General features: G+C 44.1%; 1 protein-coding gene across 1 annotated transcript in view; it reads left to right on the forward strand.

Moving 5' to 3' along the window:
- LOC124010682 (LIM and calponin homology domains-containing protein 1-like) overlaps positions 1–21,791 on the forward strand; it is a 168,181-nt gene that overhangs the window by 51,391 nt on the left and 94,999 nt on the right. Inside the window, exon 2 of the mRNA XM_046323341.1 lies at positions 16,781–16,851. Within this exon, the coding sequence (XP_046179297.1) occupies positions 16,781–16,851 (71 nt within the window). The remainder of the gene's footprint in view (positions 1–16,780; positions 16,852–21,791) is intronic.

The following is a 21,791-nucleotide window of genomic DNA, read 5'->3' on the forward strand; positions in this document are numbered from 1 at the left end:
ACCTTCAAACTCAGTGCCTTTTTGCTTGCCATCATGGGAAAATCAAAAGAAATCAGCCAAGACTTCAGAAAAATAATTGTAGACCACCACAAGTCTGGTTCATCCTTGGGAGAAATGTCCAAATGCTTGAAGGTACCATGTTAATCTGTACAAACAATAGTACGCAAATATAAACACCATGGGACCACGCAGCTGTCATACCACTCAGGAAGGAGACGCATTCCGTCTCCTAGAGATGAACGTACTTCGGTGCGAAGTGCAAATCAATCCCAGAACAACAGCAAAGGACCTTGTGAAGATGCTGGAGGAAACAAGTACAAAAGTATCTATATCCACAGTAAAACTAGTCCTATATCGACATAACCTGAAAGGCCACTCAGCAAGGAAGACGCCACTGCTCTGGTCACTGAGGGGCCAAGCCTCGATACACCCACAACTAGTTTGTTCATCAAAACCTAGCCCTTTCATGCCACTGCTACTGTGCCCATAATTCCGGTTGTGAAAATTGCAAAAATATCACGCTACCGCCAGCGCTAAGATTTACCTTTGCGTTTGATTCGTTAAAATAGAGCCCACTGTCTCTGATGGACACAAATGTGGCATATTCGTATACTCACTATTTATTTATTATGCCATGGTACTACATGTTTTTCCTCCATTTAGCTACTTTAATAATATGGCAGGCCTTTACCCTGTTGATATAGTTGTCTCTTTCTACTGTTGTGATGTCCACATAAAACATGATATAAATCAAGGTAATCGAGTGTTACGATATAGCTTATGTGGTCAGGGTGTAACGAGAGAAGCAAGCTGGTGCCAATCAACTCTAGTGTATTGTGCAACATTCGGTCCCTTGCATGCATCTACCCCTTACAATTGCTTCATAGTGAAAACATATGATCACATATTTCAACTTTATTTGCACTTTTTGCAAGGAGAGGTACAGTAGCTATTGACATATGTTTATGTGTGTGTGTGGGTGTGTGTGTGGTCTTTCTAGCACAGCATCCTTTTATGACATAACATTGACAAACAGTGGCACAGTATACAGTACGAAATATGACTATCTATCATAAGGCAGGGCTAAATTACCCGCAATCAAATAAACACAACCATCATTTGAGAAATCAGTAGCTGTGGTTTTTCATGGCAAGCCTTCTATTGGGGTGTCTTGGTGAGGGATTTACGGACTGTGTTTTGACTTTGCTGTGGTCTAGTGCTGATTCCAACTGTGTAATGCCATAGTAATTGGGCTCCATTAACTGTCATTACCTGTGATGATCCCTCTTCACAAAAGGCTTTTGTTCTGCCTCTGGCAAGCCCATGTTGGTGGTTTAGTTGATTTAAACCTCTGGCATTTCCTCAGAGATGACTGCTGCTCAAGTTCCGCCCAAATTGAGAAGTGTTTGCTGTGTTGTCAGGCTAATATATAGATGTAGGCTATAGACTGTGTGTCTCTGCATTCTCAAGGACATCGTAAAAGTTAAGACCATAAATATGTCGCATTTTGAAGTTTATGTTATTTTAGATTTCTTTTTGCACAGCTCAGTGCCGTCACGCAAGTATTCCTGTCCTAAGCTTTCATATGTACATCACTGTATATCCATTAGTTTGTATCTATTGGATGTCAGCCTCTAAATCATTTTGACCTCCACTTGGGTGATTTACTGTATAGATCTGTATGCAGCAAGCCTGAGGACCAGGTTCCACATCTGATACATCTGCCAAGATCGCATCAATGAACCCCAGGTTCCAAAGTAGACAGGGGATTTTTTTAATTCTGTTTTACAGGCCTACACATTCTCTCCAGATGCTCTAGCTTCTCTCCTCTTCCTGCACCATAGGGGTGAATATGATGACAGTATATTGTAGCTCATTCTTGTTCACCCCACGCTTATGCTAAGTTGCTAGCCTTGCGACATAGGAAGGGAGGGAGAACAGGGTAAATATCATAATGCCGTGGGGAAAAGGCTCTTCATTTTGGGGGGTTTATAGAAATTCACTCGTTGACAGGTGGCATGGCCAATAGTTTCCGAGGACTAGGACGGAAGGAATTAGACTTCGTTGACATTTAAAACATTTGACCACAGGCATTTGAACAGTGTTCTGGTTAAATAAGTATGGAAGTTTTGCTGCTCTGATTCACGCTCTTTGGAAATGATAATTTTGCAGTCAAGTTTTTCCTGTTCCTGTTTTCCTGTTCTCCCTGTCTATCAGTTGTGAAAATATAATTTTGTTGATTTGTGACCCTGTGACCCTTTCGTTGATCAGTGGTTGAACTCTGGGTTAAAATGTATGTTGATGACTTTTTGCAACAAAAAATAAAGAGATATTGAGGAAGCTGATGGAAATGTTAACCATTTCTTGCCCAAAGGTTATTCATTTCTAAAACCAAACGAGGCTCTTCTCCACCTCCCCCTCCTCATCCCCTTCTTCCTCCCACTCCGTAGGCCGAGTCCTTAATAGAATAGAATAGCACACTGGGCTAGTGCTAAAAGCAGAAAGTAGGCCAGAATCCTCGAGCTGCCAACAGCTTTACCAGCAGCCTTTGGGACTGTAGATGAGGGCAGCAGTGGCAGAGACGTTTCATCGTGTTCTTACCCACTGCAGTGCTGCAAAACCCTCCTTAAGGTTCTAACAGTTGCCCCTGAGTTACCACAGTGGTGTCAGCAAGCACAGACACTAACTGTGACATTGAACCCCAAACTCCCTCCCACCCCAGTCTATAATATATTCCCCAATGTGCCAAGCCCCAGGGTATCCAGCCCATAGTCACAATAGATGGGGCGAGCCACTAGAAATCCAAGGCCAATTGGTTTCCTTTGAGAATAGTAGGAGTGGCAGAGCGTGAAAAGATTTGAATGAAGGTTCCTGGACGGATCCCTCTCATGACCTTTGGCTGAACTGTTGAAGCCTCAAATAGTTAGACAAACCCTAAGAAATATAGAGGACCCCACGCATAGAATTCCTACAAACTGATGATACACAATGCACAGATGATGGAATCCTTGGATGTGTTTATTTTCATATCTATTGTACATTTCTCTCTAGGTTAAGGGGGTTGAGAGGGGCCCAGAGATGTTTTATCATAGCTAGTGGGGCAAAAAAGTATTTAGTCAGCCACCAATTGTGCAAGTTCTCCCGCTTAAAAAGATGAGAGAGGCCTGTAATTTTCATCATGGGTAAACTTCAACTATGACAGACAAAATAAGAGAGAAAAAAATCCAGAAAATTACATTGTAGGATTTTTTTATGAATTTATTTGCAAATTATGGTGGAAAGTAAGTATTTGGTCAATAACAAAAGTTTATCTCAATATTTTGTTATATACCCTTTGTTGGCAATGACAGAGGTCAAATGTTTTCTGTAAGTCTTCACAAGGTTTTCACACACTGTTACTGGTATTTTGGCCTATTCCTCCATGCAGATCTCCTCTAGAGCAGTGATGTTTTGGGGCTGTTGTTGGGCAACACGGACTTTCAACTCCCTCCAAAGATTTTCTATGGGGTTGAGATCTGGAGACTGGCTAGGCTACTCCAGGACCTTGAAATGCTTCTTACGAAGCCACTCCTTCGTGGCCCGGGCGGTGTGTTTGGGATCATTGTCATGCTGAAAGACCCAGCCACGTTTCATCTTCAATGCCCTTGCTGATGGAGGGAGGTTTTCACTCAATCTCACGATATATGGCCCCATTCATTCTTTCCTTCACACGGATCAGTCGTCCTGGTCCCTTTGCAGAAATACAGCCCCAAAGCATGATGTTTCCACCCCATGCTTCACAGTAGGTATGGTGTTCTTTGGATGCAACTCAGCATTCTTTGTCCTTCAAACACGACGAGTTGAGTTTTTACCAAAAAGTTATATTTTGGTTTCATCTGACCATATGACATTCTCCCAATCTTCTTCTGGATCATCCAAATGCTCTCTAGCAAACTTCAGATGGGCCTGGACATGTACTGGCTTAAGCAGGGGGACACATCTGGCACTGCAGGATTTGAGTCCCTTGTGGCGTAGTGTGTTACTGATGGTAGGCTTTGTTACTTTGGTCCCAGCTCTCTGCAGGTCATTCACTAGGTCCCCCCATGTGGTTCTGGGTTTTTTGCTCACCATTCTTGTGATCATTTTGACCCCACGGGGTGAGATCTTGCGTGGAGCCCCAGATCGAGGGAGATTATCAATGGTCTTGTAAGTCTTCCATTTCCAAATAATTGCTCCCACAGCTGATTTCTTCAAACCAAGCTGCTTATCTATTGCAGATTCAGTCTTCCCAGCCTGGTGCAGGTCTACAATTTTGTTTCTGGTGTCCTTTTACAGTTCTTTGGTCTTGGCCATAGTGGAGTTTGGAGTGTGACTGTTTGAGGTTGTGGACATGTGTCTTTTATACTGATAACAAGTTCACACAGGTGCCATTAATACAGGTAACGAGTGGAGGACAGAGGATCCTCTTAAAGAAGAAGTTACAGGTCTGTGAGAGCCAGAACTCTTGCTTGTTTGTAGGTGACCAAATACTTATTTTCCACCATAATTTGCCAATAAATTCATAAAAATCCTACAATGTGATTTTCTAGATTTTTTTCTCATTTTGTCTGTCATAGTTGAAGTGTACCTATGATGAAAATTACAGGCCTCTCTCATCTTTTTAAGTGGGATAACTTGCACAATTGGTGGCTGACTAAATACTTTTTTGCCCACTGTATATCTTGGTAAAACGTGGCAGTCACAACATTTGTGTATTTGTGCTATGTTTTGTCCTGTCAACAAAAAGGTGATTTTGTTCCTCCTGCTGTGCAAGTTGTAAATGACTGTATTATTGTTGTAGTGGTATCACTCAATTTTATACTATTTTAATACCTTATTTTTATATACTTATTTGGATGCTTATATACTTTATATACTTATATATTTATTTATACCTTATAACACATTGTCTACAGTGCCTTGAGAAAGTATTCATAACCCTTGGCTTATTCCACATTTTCTTGTGTTACAGCCTTATTCTAAAATGGATAAAATAGTGTCCCCCCCTCATCAATCTACACACAATACTCCATAATGACAAACCAAACAGGTTTTTCGAATGTTTTTGCAAATGTATTAAAAATAAAAACTTAAATAACATATTTCCATACGTTTTCAAACCTTTTGCGATGAGACTCGGAATTGAGCTCAGGTGCAACCTGTTTCCATTGATCATTGTTGAGATGTTACTACAATTTGATTGGAGTTCATCTGTGGTAAATTCAATTGATTGTACATAATTTGTAAAGGCACACACCTGTCTAAATAAGTGACCCGATTCAGGAAAACTAGGTTGCAAATCACGACTTCACAAGAGAGCCGTTGGAACGTAATATTTTTTAAAATCAAAATGCGTTTTTTGGCAGAAAGGCCTCCTCAAACATATGAACTTTCATGTGCCTTAATAACAAACTTGTATGCCATCTGTAAATATAAATACAATTGTTATATTATGAGCCTTCATTTCTAAGCCACAGAAAAAGTCACCAACCTTCCCACTATCCATGGTTGGCTGAGATAATGAGTGGGCTGGACACAAGAGATGAGTTTGGATTGGTCTGCCATATTGCATGATGGATGCGTCTCCCTGTCACGGATGTTTGAAGATGCCCTTAGTTTGAAGATGTAATCCAGAGACAGTTGTTTTCTCAGTCTCTTTAGCTATCATACTCTAATTCCACTGATTTCAAAACATGATCCTCCAGAAAGTGGAGAGAAACACTTATGCAGCTCCACTACACAATACATTTTTTTAAAGCCTTGTTTGACAGGATCACCAACACAGACTGACCAGCTCAAATAGACAGCAGCCTTCTACATGGCAGACCAATCCAAACTCCTCTCTCAGCATGTCCAACCCATTCATTATCTCAGCCAATCATGGCTAGTGGGAAGGTTGCTGACTTTTTCTGTGGCTTAACCAACTAGGCTCGTAATTTAACAATTTTATTGGTATTTACAGATGGCATACACGTTTTTTATTAAGGCACATGAAAGTTCACATGTTCCAGAAGGCATTTCTGCCAAAACAACACATTAAAAAAATACAACTTAAAATGGCTCTACTGTGAAGTCATGATTTGTGACATACGCCTAGTTTCCTGAAACTGGTCACAAATATCTAATTTACAGAAGTATTTGCACCCCTAAGGACCTACATGTTATAACCACATTTGGCAGAGATTACAGCTGTGAGATTGCAGCTGTCCTTCTGGTCTCCAAGACCATTCCACACATGGATTGTGCAACATTTGCACATTATATTTGTTTTTATTCTTCAAGGTCTGTCAAGTGGGTTGTTGATCATTTCTAGACAGTTATTTTCAAGTCTTTCCATAGATTTTCAAGCTAATTTATTTCACAAATGTAACCAGGCCACTCAGGAACATTTAATGTCATCTTTGTAAGCAACTCCATTATATATTTTGCCATGTGTTTTAGGTTATATTGTCCTGCTGAAAGGTGAATTAATCTCCCAGAGTCTGAAGGAAAGCAGACTGAACCAGGTTTCCTTCTAGGAAAACTCCCTTGCTGATGACAATAATTTCGCTACACTCGCATTAACATCTGCTAAACATGTATGTGACTGTAACGCCGTTCTTTGTTTGTAGAAAGAGAGTCGGACCGAAATGCAGCGTGGTGGTTACTCATGACTTTAATGAAAAAAGTGACACATGAAATAACTATACAAATACAAAAACAACAAACGGAACGTGAAACCTAATTACAGCCTATCTGGTGAAACTACACAGAGACAGGAACAATCACCCACGAAATGCAAAGCGAAACCCCGGCTACCTAAATACGGTTCCCAATCAGAGACAACGAGACTCACCTGACTCTGATTGAGAACCGCCTCAGGCAGCCAAGCCTATACATCACCCAAACTCAACCGCAATCCCAATAATACAAAACCACAAATACGAACCACAACATATAAACCCATGTCACACCCTGGCCTAACCAAACATATAACGAAAACACAAAATACAATGACCAAGGCGTGACAGACCCCCCCCCTAAGGTGCGGACTCCCGGACACAGCTCAAAACCATAGGGAGGGTCAAGGTGGGCGTCTGTCCATGGTGGCGGTTCCGGCTCGGGACGTGGACCCCACTCCATTAATATCCTAGTTCCTCCCCTTCGCGTCCTGGGATAATCCACCCTCGCCGCCGACCATGGCCTAATAGTCCTCACCCAGAACCCCACAGAACTGAGGAGCAGCTTGTGACTGAGGGGCATCTCGGGACTGAGGGACAGCTCGGGACTGAGGGGCAACTTGGGACTGAGGGGCAGCTCGGGACTGAGGCAGCTCGGGACTGAGGGGCAGCTCGGGACTGAGGGGCAGCTCGGAACTGAGGGGCAGCTCGGGACTGAGGGGCAGCTCGGGACTGAGGGGCAGCCCGGAACTGAGGGGCAGCCCGGAACTGAGGGGCAGCTCGGAACTGAGGGGAAGCCCAGTACTGAGAGGAAGCCCAGTACTGAGAGGAAGCCCAGTACTGAGATGAAGCTCAGGTAGGTAGGCTCCGGTAGATCCTGGCTGGCTGGCGGATCTGGAAGATTCAGCTTGACTAGCAGATCTGGAAGATTCTGGTTGACTGGCAGATCTGGTAGAATCTGGTTGACTGGTAGATCTAGAAGAATCTGGTTGACTGGCAGATCTAGAAGATCATGGCTGACTGGCGGATCTAGCTGCTCTATGCAGGCTGACAGCTCCTTGCAGACTGACAGCTCTGACTGCTCCATGCAGGCTGACAGCACCCTGCAGACTGGCAGCTCCTTGCCGACTGACAGCTCCTTGCAGACTGACAGCTCCTTGCAGACTGACAGCTCCTTGCAGACTGGCAGCTCTTTGCAGACTGGCAGCTCTGGCTGCTTTATGCAGACTGACAGCTCTGGCTGCTTCATACAGACTGACAGCTCTGACTGCTCCATGCAGGCTGACAGCACCCTGCAGACTGGCAGCTCCTTGCAGACTGACAGCTCCTTGCAGACTGACAACTCCTTGCAGACTGGCAGCTCTTTGCAGACTGACAGCTCTGGCTGCTTCATGCAGACTGACAGCTCTGACTGCTCCATGCAGGCTGACAGCACCCTGCAGACTGGCAGCACCTTGCAGACTGGCAGCACCTTGCAGACTGACAGCTCCTTGCAGACTGACAGCTCCTTGCAGACTGGCAGCTCTTTGCAGACTGACAGCTCTGGTTGCTTCATGCAGACTGACAGCACCTTGCAGACTGACAGCTCCCTGCAGACTGGCAGCTCAGGCTGCTCCGAACAGGCAGGAGGCTCCGGCAGCGCTGTAGAGGAGGAAGGCTCTGATAGCGCTGAACAGGCGGGAGACTCCGACAGTGCAGGAGGGAAGGAAGGCTCTGATAGCGCTGAACAGGCGGGAGACTCCGACAGTGCAGGAGGGAAGGAAGGCTCTGATAGCGCTGAACAGACAGGAGACTCCGGTAGCGCAGGAGAGGAGAAAGGCTCCGACAGCGCTGGAGAGACGGGAGACTCCGACAGCACAGGAGAGGCGAGGCACACTGTAGGCCTGATGCGTGGTGCTGGCACTGGTGATACTGGAGCGAGGACACGCACAGGAAGCCTGGTGCGGGGAGCTGCTACCGGAGGACTGGTGTGTGGAGGTGGCTCTGGATAGACCGGACCGTGCAGGCCCACTGGAGCTCTTGAGCACCGAGCCTGCCCAAGCTTACCTGGCTCGATGCCCACTCTAGCCCGGCCAATACGAAGGGCTGGTATGAACCGCACCGGGCTTTGCACCCGCACTGGAAACACTGTGCGCTCCATAGCATAACACGGTGTCTGCCCGGTCTCTCTAGCCCACCGGTAAGCACAGGGAGTTTGCACAGGTCTCCTACCTGGCATAGCCATACTCCCTTTAAGCCCCTCCCCAATAATTTTTTGGGGCTGCTTTTCAGGCTTCCTTGCCAACCGTGTTCCCTCGTATCGTCGGCTCCTATCTCCAGCTGCCTCTGCTCTCCTTAGTGCCTCCACCTGTTCCCATGGGAGGCGATCTCTTCCGGCCAGTATCTCCTCCCAAGTGTAACAAACTTTACCATCCCAACACGTCTTCCCATGTCCATTCTCCGAATAATTCATCCTCCTTTTGCTGCTCCAGCTGTCGCTGCCTGTTTATACCAGCGCCTCTCCGCTTTACCAGCCGTGTCTTTCTTTTCGACTCCATTCGGCTATAGCCCTCTTCGCATTGCTCCAGCGAATCCCAGGCGGGCTCCGGCATTCTCTCTGGTTCGGCCGCCCACCTGTCTATTTCTTCCCACGTCGAATACTCCAAGCCTCTGCTGTCCATAACGTCCTCCCTTCGCTGCTGCCTGTTAACACGCTGCTCGGTCCGAGTGTGGTGGGTGATTCTGTAACGCCGTTCTTCGTTTGTAGAAAGAGAGTCGGACCGAAATGCAGCGTGGTGGTTACTCATGACTTTAATGAAAAAAGTGACACATGACATAACTATACAAATACAAAAACAACAAACGGAGCATGAAACCTAATTACAGCCTATCTGGTGAAACTACACAAAGACAGGAACAATCACCCACGAAATACAAAGCGAAACCCCGGCTACCTAAATACGGTTCCCAATCAGAGACAACGAAACTCACCTGACTCTGATTGAGAACCGCCTCAGGCAGCCAAGCCTATACAACACCCCTACTCAACCGCAATCCCAATAATACAAAACCCCAAATACGAACCACAACATATAAACACATGTCACACCCTGGCCTGACCAAACATATAACGAAAACACAAAATACAATGACCAAGGCGTGACAGTGACCAATAAAATCTGATTTGATTTGATTCAACAAGCATACCCATAACATGATGCAGCCACCACCATGCTTGAAAATATGAAGTGGTGCTCAATAATGTGTTGTGTTGGATTTGCCCCAAACATAACGCTTTGTATTCAGGACATGTAGTGAATTTCTTAGCCACATTTTTGCAGTTTTAATTTGGTGCCTTATTGCAAACATGATGAATGTTTTGGGATACTTTTAGTCTGTACAGGCTTCCTTTTTTTCAATCTGTCGATTTGGTTAGTATTGTGGAGTAATTAAAATGTTGTTAATCCATCCTCAGTTTTCACAGCCATTAACTGTTTTAAAGTCACCATTGGTGAAATCTCTTGAGTGGTTTCCTTCCTCTCTGGCAACTGAGTTAGGAAGGACGCCTGTATCTTTGTAGTGACTGGTTATATTGATACACCATCCAACGTTTTTATATACACATCTACCCATAGGTGTTCTTCTTTGCAAGGCCTTGGAAGACCTTCTTTGTCTTTGTGATTGAATCTGTGCTTGAAATCCACTGCTCGACTGAGGGACCTTACAGATAATTGTATGTACTGGGGTTCAGAGATGAAGTAGTCTTTCAAAAAATCTTATTTAGGCTTGCCATAGCAGAGGTTGAATACATTTCAGATTTTCATTTTTATCCAATTTAGAACAGTTTCTACAAGCATAATTCCACTTTGACATTATTGGATATTGTGTGTCGAAGGGTGACCCAAAATCTCAATTTAATAAATGTTCAATTCCTGCTGTAACACAACAAAATGTGGAAAAAGTAAAGAGGTGTGAATACTTTCTGAAGGCACTGTATACTGTATATGTTACTTTATAAAACCATGATCTCTGGCTAGGCTTTGCCGAATAACACTAGTTATTCACACTAGGATTTAACGGAAATATATGGGAATTAACGGAAATATATGCAAATTAATATTAATACCATTTAAATGTAGATGTTTTTTGCATTGGATATGTTTCCCATATCCTGTGGAGACAGAAACAAACATTTTACCTTATCATAAGTAGACATGATTGCAAATTATTAAATCCTTCCAATAGAAAAAAAATAATACAATTGAGTTACGAATTTAACTTTAGTTAAATGAGTTGACTCTTCACATGGGATGATTTCACACAACAACAATAGAAAGAGAATATTAAATTATCCCCAATGATCCATCGCATCTCCCAAAAATGTTTTCAACATACATCTGTAGTAATGATAGTCTAGAAACTAAAGCTTTGGTTGTCTTCCTCTCAGGCTTCCATGTCTTCTCCCTGGACCTCCTCAATGTCCACTTCTTAAACATCAGACTCTGAGGCCTCATATTCACTGTCACTTTCCAACCACTTTCCAACCTCAAATTTGCCCGGGATGGCCACCAATTTTCCAACCCTTGTATTGGTCGGCCTGTTGCGTGCTTTGGTTTGTGTGTACCCAAACAAACAGTTGCGCTCTGAGGCTGCTGATGTTGGTGGGATTTGGAGGATGATGGAGGCAACATGAGAAAGAGCATCCGTTCAACAAAGTCCCTTCCTTCTTGGAAGTTTACTTTGCCAGACTGCCAAGAACCTTGCCATCATCCAGGCCAAGGTGGTGAGACAAGGTAGTGATGACACCATAGGCATTGTTGATCTCTGCACCAGACAGGATGCTCTGGCCAGCATACTTGGGGTCCAACATGTACGCTGCAGCATGTATGAGCTTCAGGCAGAAGTCTTCACGCTTTTTGATGTATTTCAGAACTGCAGTTTCCTCTGCTTGGAGCAACAGTGAAGTGAGCAGGGCAGTACGATTTTCTACCCTTACATCTGCAAGCAGAGTCTGAACATCAGACATGATGGCATTGTCTCTCTCAATCCGTGCAATGGCTACTGCTATAGGTTTCAGGCTGCTTACCACTCTCTCCAAAAATACATAATCCAGGAGGATCCTGTTGATGGGGCTGTCCATATCGGCAGACTGTGATATGGCCATTTCTTGGAGAGACTCCTTCCCCTCCAGGAGACTGTCAAACATGTTGACAACACCACCCCAACGGGTGTTGCTGGGCAGATTCAATGTGGTGCTCTTATTCTTCTCACTTTGCTTGGTGAGGTAGATTGCTGCTATAACTTGATGACCCTTCACATACCTAACCATTTTCTTTGCTCTCTTGTAGAGTGTATCCATTGTTTTCAGTGCCACGGTGTCCTTGAGGAGCAGATTTCTTGCATGAGCAGCACAGCCAATGGGGGTTATGTGAGGGTAGGACTCCTCCACTTTAGACCAAGCAGCCTTCATGTTCGCAGCATTGTCTGTCACCAGTGCAAATACCTTCTGTGGTCCAGGAGTCATTGATGACTGCCTTCAGCTCATCTGCAATGTAGAGACTGGTGTGTCTGTTGTCCCTTGTGTCTGTGCTCATGTAGAATACTGGTTGAGGGGTGTAGATGATGTAGTTAATTATTCTTTGCCGACGAACATTCGGCCACACATCAGAGATGATTGTAATACAGTCTGCTTTCTCTATGATTTGCTTGACCTTCACTTGATCTCTGCATCCAGCAAATGAGTAGATAAAGCATGTCTGGTTGGAGGGGTGTATGCTGGGCAAGAACATTCATAAATCTCTTCCAATACACATTGCCTGTGAGCATCAGAGGTGAACCAGTTGCATACACAGCTCAGCAACACATTCAAAAGCATTTCTCTGACTACGTTCCTCCATTGAGTAAAAACAAATCTGATTCCAGGGGCACCATGAGCTGTTGCTATCGATAAGGTGTCTGATTCATCATTCATCGTCAACTTTATGCACTTGGCCTAGATGATTCTGCATCTTTGTTGCGTTCTTCACATATGATTTGGCACAGTATTTGCAAATGTACACAGCGTTTCCACCAGCATTAGCTGCAGTGAAATTTCCCCACACATCAGATAGTGCCCTTGGCATTTTCCTGTAAAGATTAGAAGGAAAAAAAGATGAGAAAAAAATGAGTAATAAAAACCAAACACAATTCCAAGTAAAGATACATTTTTAAGCAGTTAGATTAAACAACTCCTTTGTAAGATACATGTTTTAAAATGAAACATGTATGGAAACAGGTGAATTAACACTCATTAGTTAGCAGGCTTGAGCAAGCTAAAACCCACATGGTAGCAAAAACTAACTAGCAGATATTGTTAACAAGTTAGAAATTATTTAAACACACTTTTCTGTAGGCTACTATTTACTAGTTAACAAAAAATCATGTATGTCATAAAATGTTTTCACCCCACCCAGTATTGTAATCAAAACTTACAAGAATGCATGTAGTCCTTGGCTCAGACAGTGTAGTAGTGTGGGCTCAACAGCATTTCATTTGTGTGCAAGATCTTGAGAGCCAGCTGTACATGTGATGGAAGAATACACTGTGCATGCAGAGGGTTACAATTCCATTGAATTGGGGATAGTTTAACCAAAATTTGCCACAAGACCTAGACTTGCCTTATGTGTATCCCACAAAAAAGGTTCACTGTTATAAGCTAATTTAGAATTCCCCAAAATCCCGGGTTTATCTTCCCATGGATCATTTCAGGAAAAATTCTGGAAATTTACCGGAAAGTTTCCGACCCTTTTCATCCCTAGATGGGACATCGTACTACACTCCTGCAGTCACGGAAACATGCCTTTCGTGAACCTGGAATTACCGGTTATTCATTTGGGACAGGTAGCTTTCCATGGAAATACCCCAGAGATTACCATATGGTAATAGTTCTGTTTTCATTGGCTGGGCCCTATGGGTCCAGTTAAGTCTATTTCCACAAAGAGAGATATCTGTTCAGGAAAATGTTGGCCCTTTGATGGGTCTTATGTCACAGGATTTTGTCTAAAGGGCTTTTGACTTTTGAAATGGATTAAAGGGTTTTCAACTTTGAACTAGACAAAAGGGTCAATTAGACTTTGGGGTCAAACTCTCCTGGGCGCTTGACCCCAAGGCCATTTTTACTCAGGGAGCTGTGTGTTTATTCAATTGAACCTGTCACAGTACAGTAAGGCTCCAGTCTTAAGGACCCTCCCTTGGTGTGCTAGGAACTAATTCAGCTTTTACTGCCATGTTAGACTATAGCTTCCTGATACAAGTCCCAGAGGGGCTATATTAGCCAGGAATGGCCTGCTTTAGCGATCAGCCCCCCCCCAGCCAGAAATCTCTATGATGAGGTAAGCCTGGGTGTGGTGGTGGGCCTAAGGCCTGCGCGAGTTCCACCAGCTTCCTTTCAGCCTTAGCGGGTCTCTGTGTTGTCTGTGTGTCGAGGCAGCTCGTATGAGACAAGCAGACATGCAGGAATTACACGGTCTTTAACAATTACAGTGGCTGCCAAAGAGGGGCCAGGCAAGGAGAAAAACAGAACCCCTCAATATTCTGAGCCCAGACGTCCAATTGGCCAATCGCAGGCGGTGTTATAACCAGCCTCCAGACCAGGAAGACGTAATGCAGGTTTATGGACGTAACCCCGGGGGCAGTGCATTTTGAGGCTGTGGCTTGAGGCACTTGTATTGAGCTTTGTTGGTTATTTACTTCATAGTTGTATGTGAAGCCGTGTGTCGTCGTTGTATTTTCGAGCTTCCCAATTTCCTTCAAAAGAATGATTCTTTAGTGAAACAAAACTGCTGTGGGCCAGTTTGCCTGAAACAGCCTGGTTGAATGAGTGGGTGCAGTTTTGTCCCTCTGCTACAGTACATTGCAGCTCTTTCTGTGTGGTAAGAAATAACCAGATGTCATACTGTATCCCCCAGCCCTGTTCAGTTGATGAAACACAGCCATCTGCTGATGCCCTCTATGCCTCGAGTCCACATCAGGTGAATCAGTGGACACCAGGTTGACATAAGCCATTATTCAAGCCTGGTAGACATTGCCGTTACCCTCATTTTTAGCTCAGAAATATATAATGCGTTGATATATCAAGGTCATCATCACTAGAGTGAAATATGCTGCTGTATTAAAGCACATCTAGGCTGATACTTTACTTTGGAGTCTGACACTGTATTAGTCTACATTGCACTGTACTTTACTATACACTGAAAACTATACAGCAATTCAAAATGATGCTCATAATTTGGACCAAATGCTTTCTGACAGGTTAATGTTTGGACGTTTGGACCTCACACAGTGACACAGGCCTCCCAGAAAGAATGTCGTCTCTCATCACTTTTGTCGTCAATGGGAAGACAATGCCGGGTTCACAATTCTCACCCACCGTATGAATAGTCGTAGTGAAGGGCCCCAATGTCAGCACACTAGCCAGATCTGTAACACACACACACCAGGTGGTAGGGCTTGTTTCACCCGCCACCCAACACAGATCAACATTTTGGCCTACTCACTGACATACAGCAGTCCGTTTATTTTGTACACCGTCCAAGTCCAAATGAGCCAAAGAACTGACAGAAATGCACACCCCAGCCAGCCAGTCGTTGTATATCCCCAATCTACACACTTTTTCCACAGCTGTACTAATAAATGGAACTGGACCAGTCAGGGAATTTATCCCCTAATTGTTTTGGCTTCCAAATGAACGATCCGAAGATACGCTACTTTTTAAATGGCTATTCTTTGCTATGTGAAAATGAATGACTTTTAACTTTGTCTGGCACTTGTAAGTCTGACAGCGGGGAGGTTAGAGGTGTTTTTTGAGTGAGGAGAGATTATTAAAGTAAGTACTGCTGATATTTGAGTAAAACGGTTGTAATTCATTTGTGTGTGTGTGTGTGTGTGTGTGTGTGTGTGTGTGTGTGTGTGTGTGTGTGTGTGTGTGTGTGTGTGTGTGTGTGTGTGTGTGTGTGTGTGTGTGTGTGTGTGTGTGTGTGTGTGTGTGTGTGTGTGTGTGTGTGTGTGTGTGTGTGTTGTAAACATTGTGTTTGCCAGGATTTGGGATGTGTGTGAGGAGGATGTCCTTCTGTACACATAACCTTCCAGGTTAGAGGTCAAGGAACCTTGAAAGGTCAAGAGGTGAACAGGTACTCTAACTTGCTGAGGTTTCCATCATAAGTTGTATTAGCGTGCTGACATTAGTCAATGCTTTCCCTGCTTGAAATTGGAAGGAGCTTTTTCGGTGCTTTTCTATGATATTGCACCTGATACCAGTCTGAAGTATATAAGCATACTGTCATCTTTGGATGCTAAAAAAATATGTTGCAGTTAAGACTGAAAATAACAAATGTACATTTGAACAATACAGCCTAGCCTATACATCCAAATATCCTATTCGGATGTATAGGCTAAGCTAGGCTAGGCATTAGACCACAGTGACAAATGTGGACTTAGTCCAGTCATGCAACAGCATGCAAACGTATAGCTTACCCCCACCAAGAGACCACTGAACTACTAGTAGACATTAATCTCTTATGTCACAACCAATTAGTGGCCTGGAGCGGCCCCAGAGAGCGATTTTGTGGGGATGATGGCAGCTTATGTCAAGCTTGTTAGCGTACCGCTTGTTAGCTAGCGCTGTGAACTAGCAAGCGTTACCGAATAGACTTAGTTTCTCGTTCTCTTCCTCATCGCTCTGGCGATTTTATCTGGAGGTTTGTGGAGGAAAAGCTTTAAGCGCCAAGAACAAAGGTTATTGGGTTTTCTTCCCGCAGAGGGGTTTTTGGTTAGTGGACGATGATGTACATTTTGACGTGGGATGCTTACTGTACACTCTCTTTCATCCGCTTCGGTCGGCCATGCTTCTTCACGTGCTATTGAAGTAGCCAAATGTTAAAAAACATAGCATTTTGTAGTTATTTATCTTCAACTAAGCAAAGACTGGTGTTTTTGAAAAAGAAAAGATGGTGGCACACTGAGAGGAAAAGGAATAGCTGTTGCGCATGACTTTTAACCAACACTGTAGCACCTAAACGGTTGAAGGAGCAATGAGGAATACAACAAGGGAGCTGACGCCATCTTTGTTTTCCCTTTCTGATCGACAGGCGGTCACAGGCAGATGCTCCGGTGACAAGGACTTCAGGGGAGGCCTGGAGAACGGGATCCTGCTGTGCGAGTAAGTGCTCCCCATCTTTTGCAACTCCTTCACGTTACTGTAGGCAGTGTCCTTAGGTACGTTTCCCCTTGTGGCTCGGGCACAAAGTGTTGCCTTTATAGAGCAATTTTCCCAAGCGCTCAAAGCACTTTATGCACAGATTATACAGTACAGTAGTAGCCCGGCATGCCAGACCGTGTGGTGCAACTGGGGCAATCAAATCAAATCAAATGGTGTTTGCCACATGCGTCAAATGAAACGGGTGTAGACCTTACAGTGAAATGATTACTTACTTACAAGCCCTTAACCAACAATGCAGTTTTAAGAAAATACCTATAAAAAAAGAGATACGTATAACAAGTAACGTTAATTAAAGAGCAGCAGTAAATAACAGAGTTTGGCTTTGTTAGCCAGGCTAACTGTACATTACGTGCACATTTTATAATGTTGACTATATATGTTTGAGCTATAGACCGATAGTTTGAGTTGAGTGACTTGGGCTTAAACACCAAATTTGTTGCCCAAAGAAAAAGTCAAAAGACATTGGTCCAGAGTTATTTAATCCCCATTGCATCTACTCAAAGCATTTGAATAAGATAGAGACAGTAAATAAACAAATAAATAACTACAGTGAAATACTCATTGAGTCCTCAAACCTTTTCCTGTAGTGTATAAATCACATGCATCCTCCCCACCCAGCCTGTGATAAAAGTGTCAGCTACATACTTCACATTGTGCGAACACCTGTGTTATGTCTATAGTCTCTACCCCCCCCCCCCTTCCCTTCAGACATGTTCCTCATCCTGTGGACATAACATACTTTACTTTTACACTGGAGTAAATCTAGGAGATTTATAGGTCTCGGTCCTCCTTCTAAGTTCCAGTGTTCCAGTGTGTGGAGTCTGTTTGTGTAGTGCAATTCACAGACACCCTAGGGATTTAGTACAGCCCTTCTGGAGACTATGATGGGGCTTGAGGTGCTTCCCTGTGGTCAACTCAAACAGATTGGTCATCTTAGGTGGATGACAGGCAGTCTTCAAATGTGAATTGTGTGTCTCTGCTGTCTGTAAGCTGTCTAACGGTGTGAGTGTGTGAGTGATTGAGTGAGTGAGTGAGTGAGTGAGTGAGTGAGTGAGTGAGTGAGTGAGTGAGTGAGTGAGTGAGTGAGTGAGTGAGTGAGTGAGTGAGTGTGTGTGTGTGTGTGTGTGTGTGTGTGTGTGTGTGTGTGTGCCTGCGTGCATGCGGGATAACAGTAATTATCGAATTGTTCATATTAAAAACATTGCACGCATTCCAGGCCAAATAAACATTTATTTTCATGGAGATCCATGCAGAAATGTAACACCGCCATTTAGGGCTGGGCGATATGACGATATATATCGCGTGACGATAGAAAAACATCTATCGTTTCATATTATGCTCTATCGTTTATTTCATTGTGTTGCAAATTGCACTCCTGAAGGCAATATCTTTCGTCACGAGGCTTTGCGGCACGTGTGGAAGGGAATTTTGCAACACCAACAAACATGGAGGAGAGTGAACGTGACACAAAGCGCGGGAAGACACGGAGATCGTACCTAAAAGAGAGGCTACTGCGGTCGCGTGGACGTGGTTTGGGTCTGAAAAGTCTGACACGGACCAGAAAACCACCCTCCCAGAAAACCACCCTCCCAGAAAACCACCCTCCCAGAAAACCACCCTGCCAGAAAACCACCCTCCCAGAAAACCACCCTCCGCAAAAGATGCAGCAGGTTTAGACGGAAGGAATCCATGTGAAACAGTACAGAGAGATCAATGGTGGAAGACGGTCCAGCACTTGCTTCTTCACAGGACCGTAAAACGGTCAGGCTCAAACACCACTAGTCTCTTTTACCACCTACGCAAGAATCATGTGAAACAGTACAGAGAGAGTCTAGGGATGAGACCGCCCCTCAAAAAATATTTTTTGCAGCACTTAGGTTGTTTTCATATAATTCTGTAACGTTCATTCAACCTTGAAGGAGTGTTATGTTTACTTGTTATATTTTATATATTTTTTGTGAGCCTTATTTTGCTGCTATAGTTTAAACTGGAAAGTGTTCCATGTTTACATTTGGTACAGACCATTCATTTGTTTGCTTCTACAATTAAAACAGTTCTACGATTAAAACCTGTTAGGGATGATGCGAATTTTCGCAGCTTTTTGTATAAAATCGCGAAACATTTCAACGTCCTGCTACTCACTCTCTTAAACTGGTTAAATTGTGCCTGTGGCTATAACAGAACGTGTTTAGGAGTAAAAATCCCAGGGAAAACTATTCTCCCAAAACACAAAAAAAATATTCATCCACCAGTCAATGCTTGGACCTTAGCGGAATCCCATAACCGAGAAAAGTCACAAATGAAACGAACGGTCCAGCACGTGAGAATCTCGACGGAAAAACAGGATGTCTAAGGCAACAGACAAAAAACGAGGATTCCATTACAATGCCTACAGCTTCCACACGATGTCACCAGTACTGGCATTTTTTGTCTGCTTTATCTTTGGTTAGATGACGTATAGGCACTTCCTTTCTTGGGGCTCACCGCAGGATGTTATGAAAGTGAAAACATAGAGGTTGATTTCAAGACTTGCTGCTATCGAATACAGATCGCCCCGTGATCAATTTGATAGATTATTAACGTTTATTAATACCTAAAGTTGGTTTATAAAAGTAGTTTGAAGTGATTTGTAAAAGTTTATAGGCAACTTTTGTAATTTTAAAAAGTGATGTTGCGTCTTGTAAAGCGGAATTTTCCTGGATCAGACCGGTCTTCATGAAATTACATTTTGGGTATACAGTGACGGATTTAATCGGGAAAAAGACCCAATTGTGATGTTTATGGGACATATAGGAGTGCCAACAGAGAAGCTCGTCAAAGGTAATGAATGTTTTATATTTTTTCTGGAGCTCGAAGAGGCAACAGACTGAAGAACATCTGCGTTTTGTGTAGCGCCGGCTACCGCAAAATCTGTTGTTTAGGTGACTTCTGGTATTTTGGGGGGTGCATGCTATCAGATAATAGCTTCTCATGCTTTCGCCGAAAAGCATTTTACAAATCTGACTTGGTGGCTAGATTCACAACGAGTGTAGCTTTAATTCAGTACCTTGCATGTGTGTTTTAATGAAAATGTGAGTTTTATCGAAAACTTTAGGTGGCGCTCTGAAATTTCCACTGATTGATGTTCCTGCACTGGGATTACATTCTGCGTCACCCCTAACAGGTTTTAAAGAGTTATGTTTGGTTTGGATATTTTAGACCATATTCACGTTTTAGGCCAATTTATTTTGTTTGCAACTGTAGTTGAAGTATTTTCTATTTACCTTTTTAGATTTGATACGTTAATCTTTTCTATTTTGTCACATCCTTAATTGAACATTTGCACAAAGGTTCTAATTAAAAGGAGAAATATTCAAATATGAGGAAGTACCTTTTATTTGAGTATAATTCCACATGTAATAAGAAATAGGCCTTTACATATGGTCATTTTATATAAACTATTTTTTCATTGAATTTACGGGAAATGTGCTGTATCGTGATATGTTTCTCGATCCCTCCGATGTTAACAACTACAGACCAGTATCCCTTCTTTCTTTTCTCTCGAAAACTCTTGAACGTGCCGTCCTTGGTCAGCTCTCCCGCTATCTCTCTCAGAATGACCTTCTTGATCCAAATCAGTCAGGTTTCAAGACTAGTCATTCAACTGAGACTGCTCTTCTCTGTATCACGGAGGCGCTCCGCACCGCTAAAGCTAACTCTCTCTCCTCTGCTCTCATCCTTCTAGACCTATCGGCTGCCTTCGATACTGTGAACCATCAGATCCTCCTCTCCACCCTCTCCGAGTTGGGCATCTCTGGCGCGGCCCACGCTTGGATTGCGTCCTACCTGACAGGTCGCTCCTACCAGGTGGCGTGGCGAGAATCTGTCTCCTCACCACGCGCTCTCACCACTGGTGTCCCCCAGGGCTCTGTTCTAGGCCCTCTCCTATTCTCGCTATACACCAAGTCACTTGGCTCTGTCATAACCTCACATGGTCTCTCCTATCATTGCTATGCAGACGACACACAATTAATCTTCTCCTTTCCCCCTTCTGATGACCAGGTGGCGAATCGCATCTCTGCATGTCTGGCAGACATATCAGTGTGGATGACGGATCACCACCTCAAGCTGAACTTCGGCAAGACGGAGCTGCTCTTCCTCCCGGGGAAGGACTGCCCGTTCCATGATCTCGCCATCACGGTTGACAACTCCATTGTGTCCTCCTCCCAGAGCGCTAAGAACCTTGGCGTGATCCTGGACAACACCCTGTCGTTCTCAACTAACATCAAGGCGGTGGCCCGTTCCTGTAGGTTCATGCTCTACAACATCCGCAGAGTACGACCCTGCCTCACACAGGAAGCGGCTCAGGTCCTAATCCAGGCACTTGTCATCTCCCGTCTGGATTACTGCAACTCGCTGTTGGCTGGGCTCCCTGCCTGTGCCATTAAACCCCTACAACTCATCCAGAACGCCGCAGCCCGTCTAGTGTTCAACCTTCCCAAGTTCTCTCACGTCACCCCGCTCCTCCGCTCTCTCCACTGGCTTCCAGTTGAAGCTCGCATACGCTACAAGACCATGGTGCTTGCCTACGGAGCTGTGAGGGGAACGGCACCTCAGTACCTCCAGGCTCTGATCAGGCCCTACACCCAAATAAGGGCACTGCGTTCATCCACCTCTGGCCTGCTCGTCTCCCTACCACTGAGGAAGTACAGTTCCCGCTCAGCCCAGTCAAAACTGTTCGCTGCTCTGGCTCCCCAATGGTGGAACAAACTCCCTCACGACGCCAGGACAGCGGAGTCAATCACCACCTTCCGGAGACACCTGAAACTCCACCTCTTTAAGGAATACTTAGGATAGGATAAAGTAATCCTTCTCACCCCCCCTTAAAATATTTAGATGCA

Source organism: Oncorhynchus gorbuscha, linkage group LG23 (assembly GCF_021184085.1).
Source record: "Oncorhynchus gorbuscha isolate QuinsamMale2020 ecotype Even-year linkage group LG23, OgorEven_v1.0, whole genome shotgun sequence".
In the NCBI taxonomy this organism is placed as follows: domain Eukaryota; kingdom Metazoa; phylum Chordata; class Actinopteri; order Salmoniformes; family Salmonidae; genus Oncorhynchus; species Oncorhynchus gorbuscha.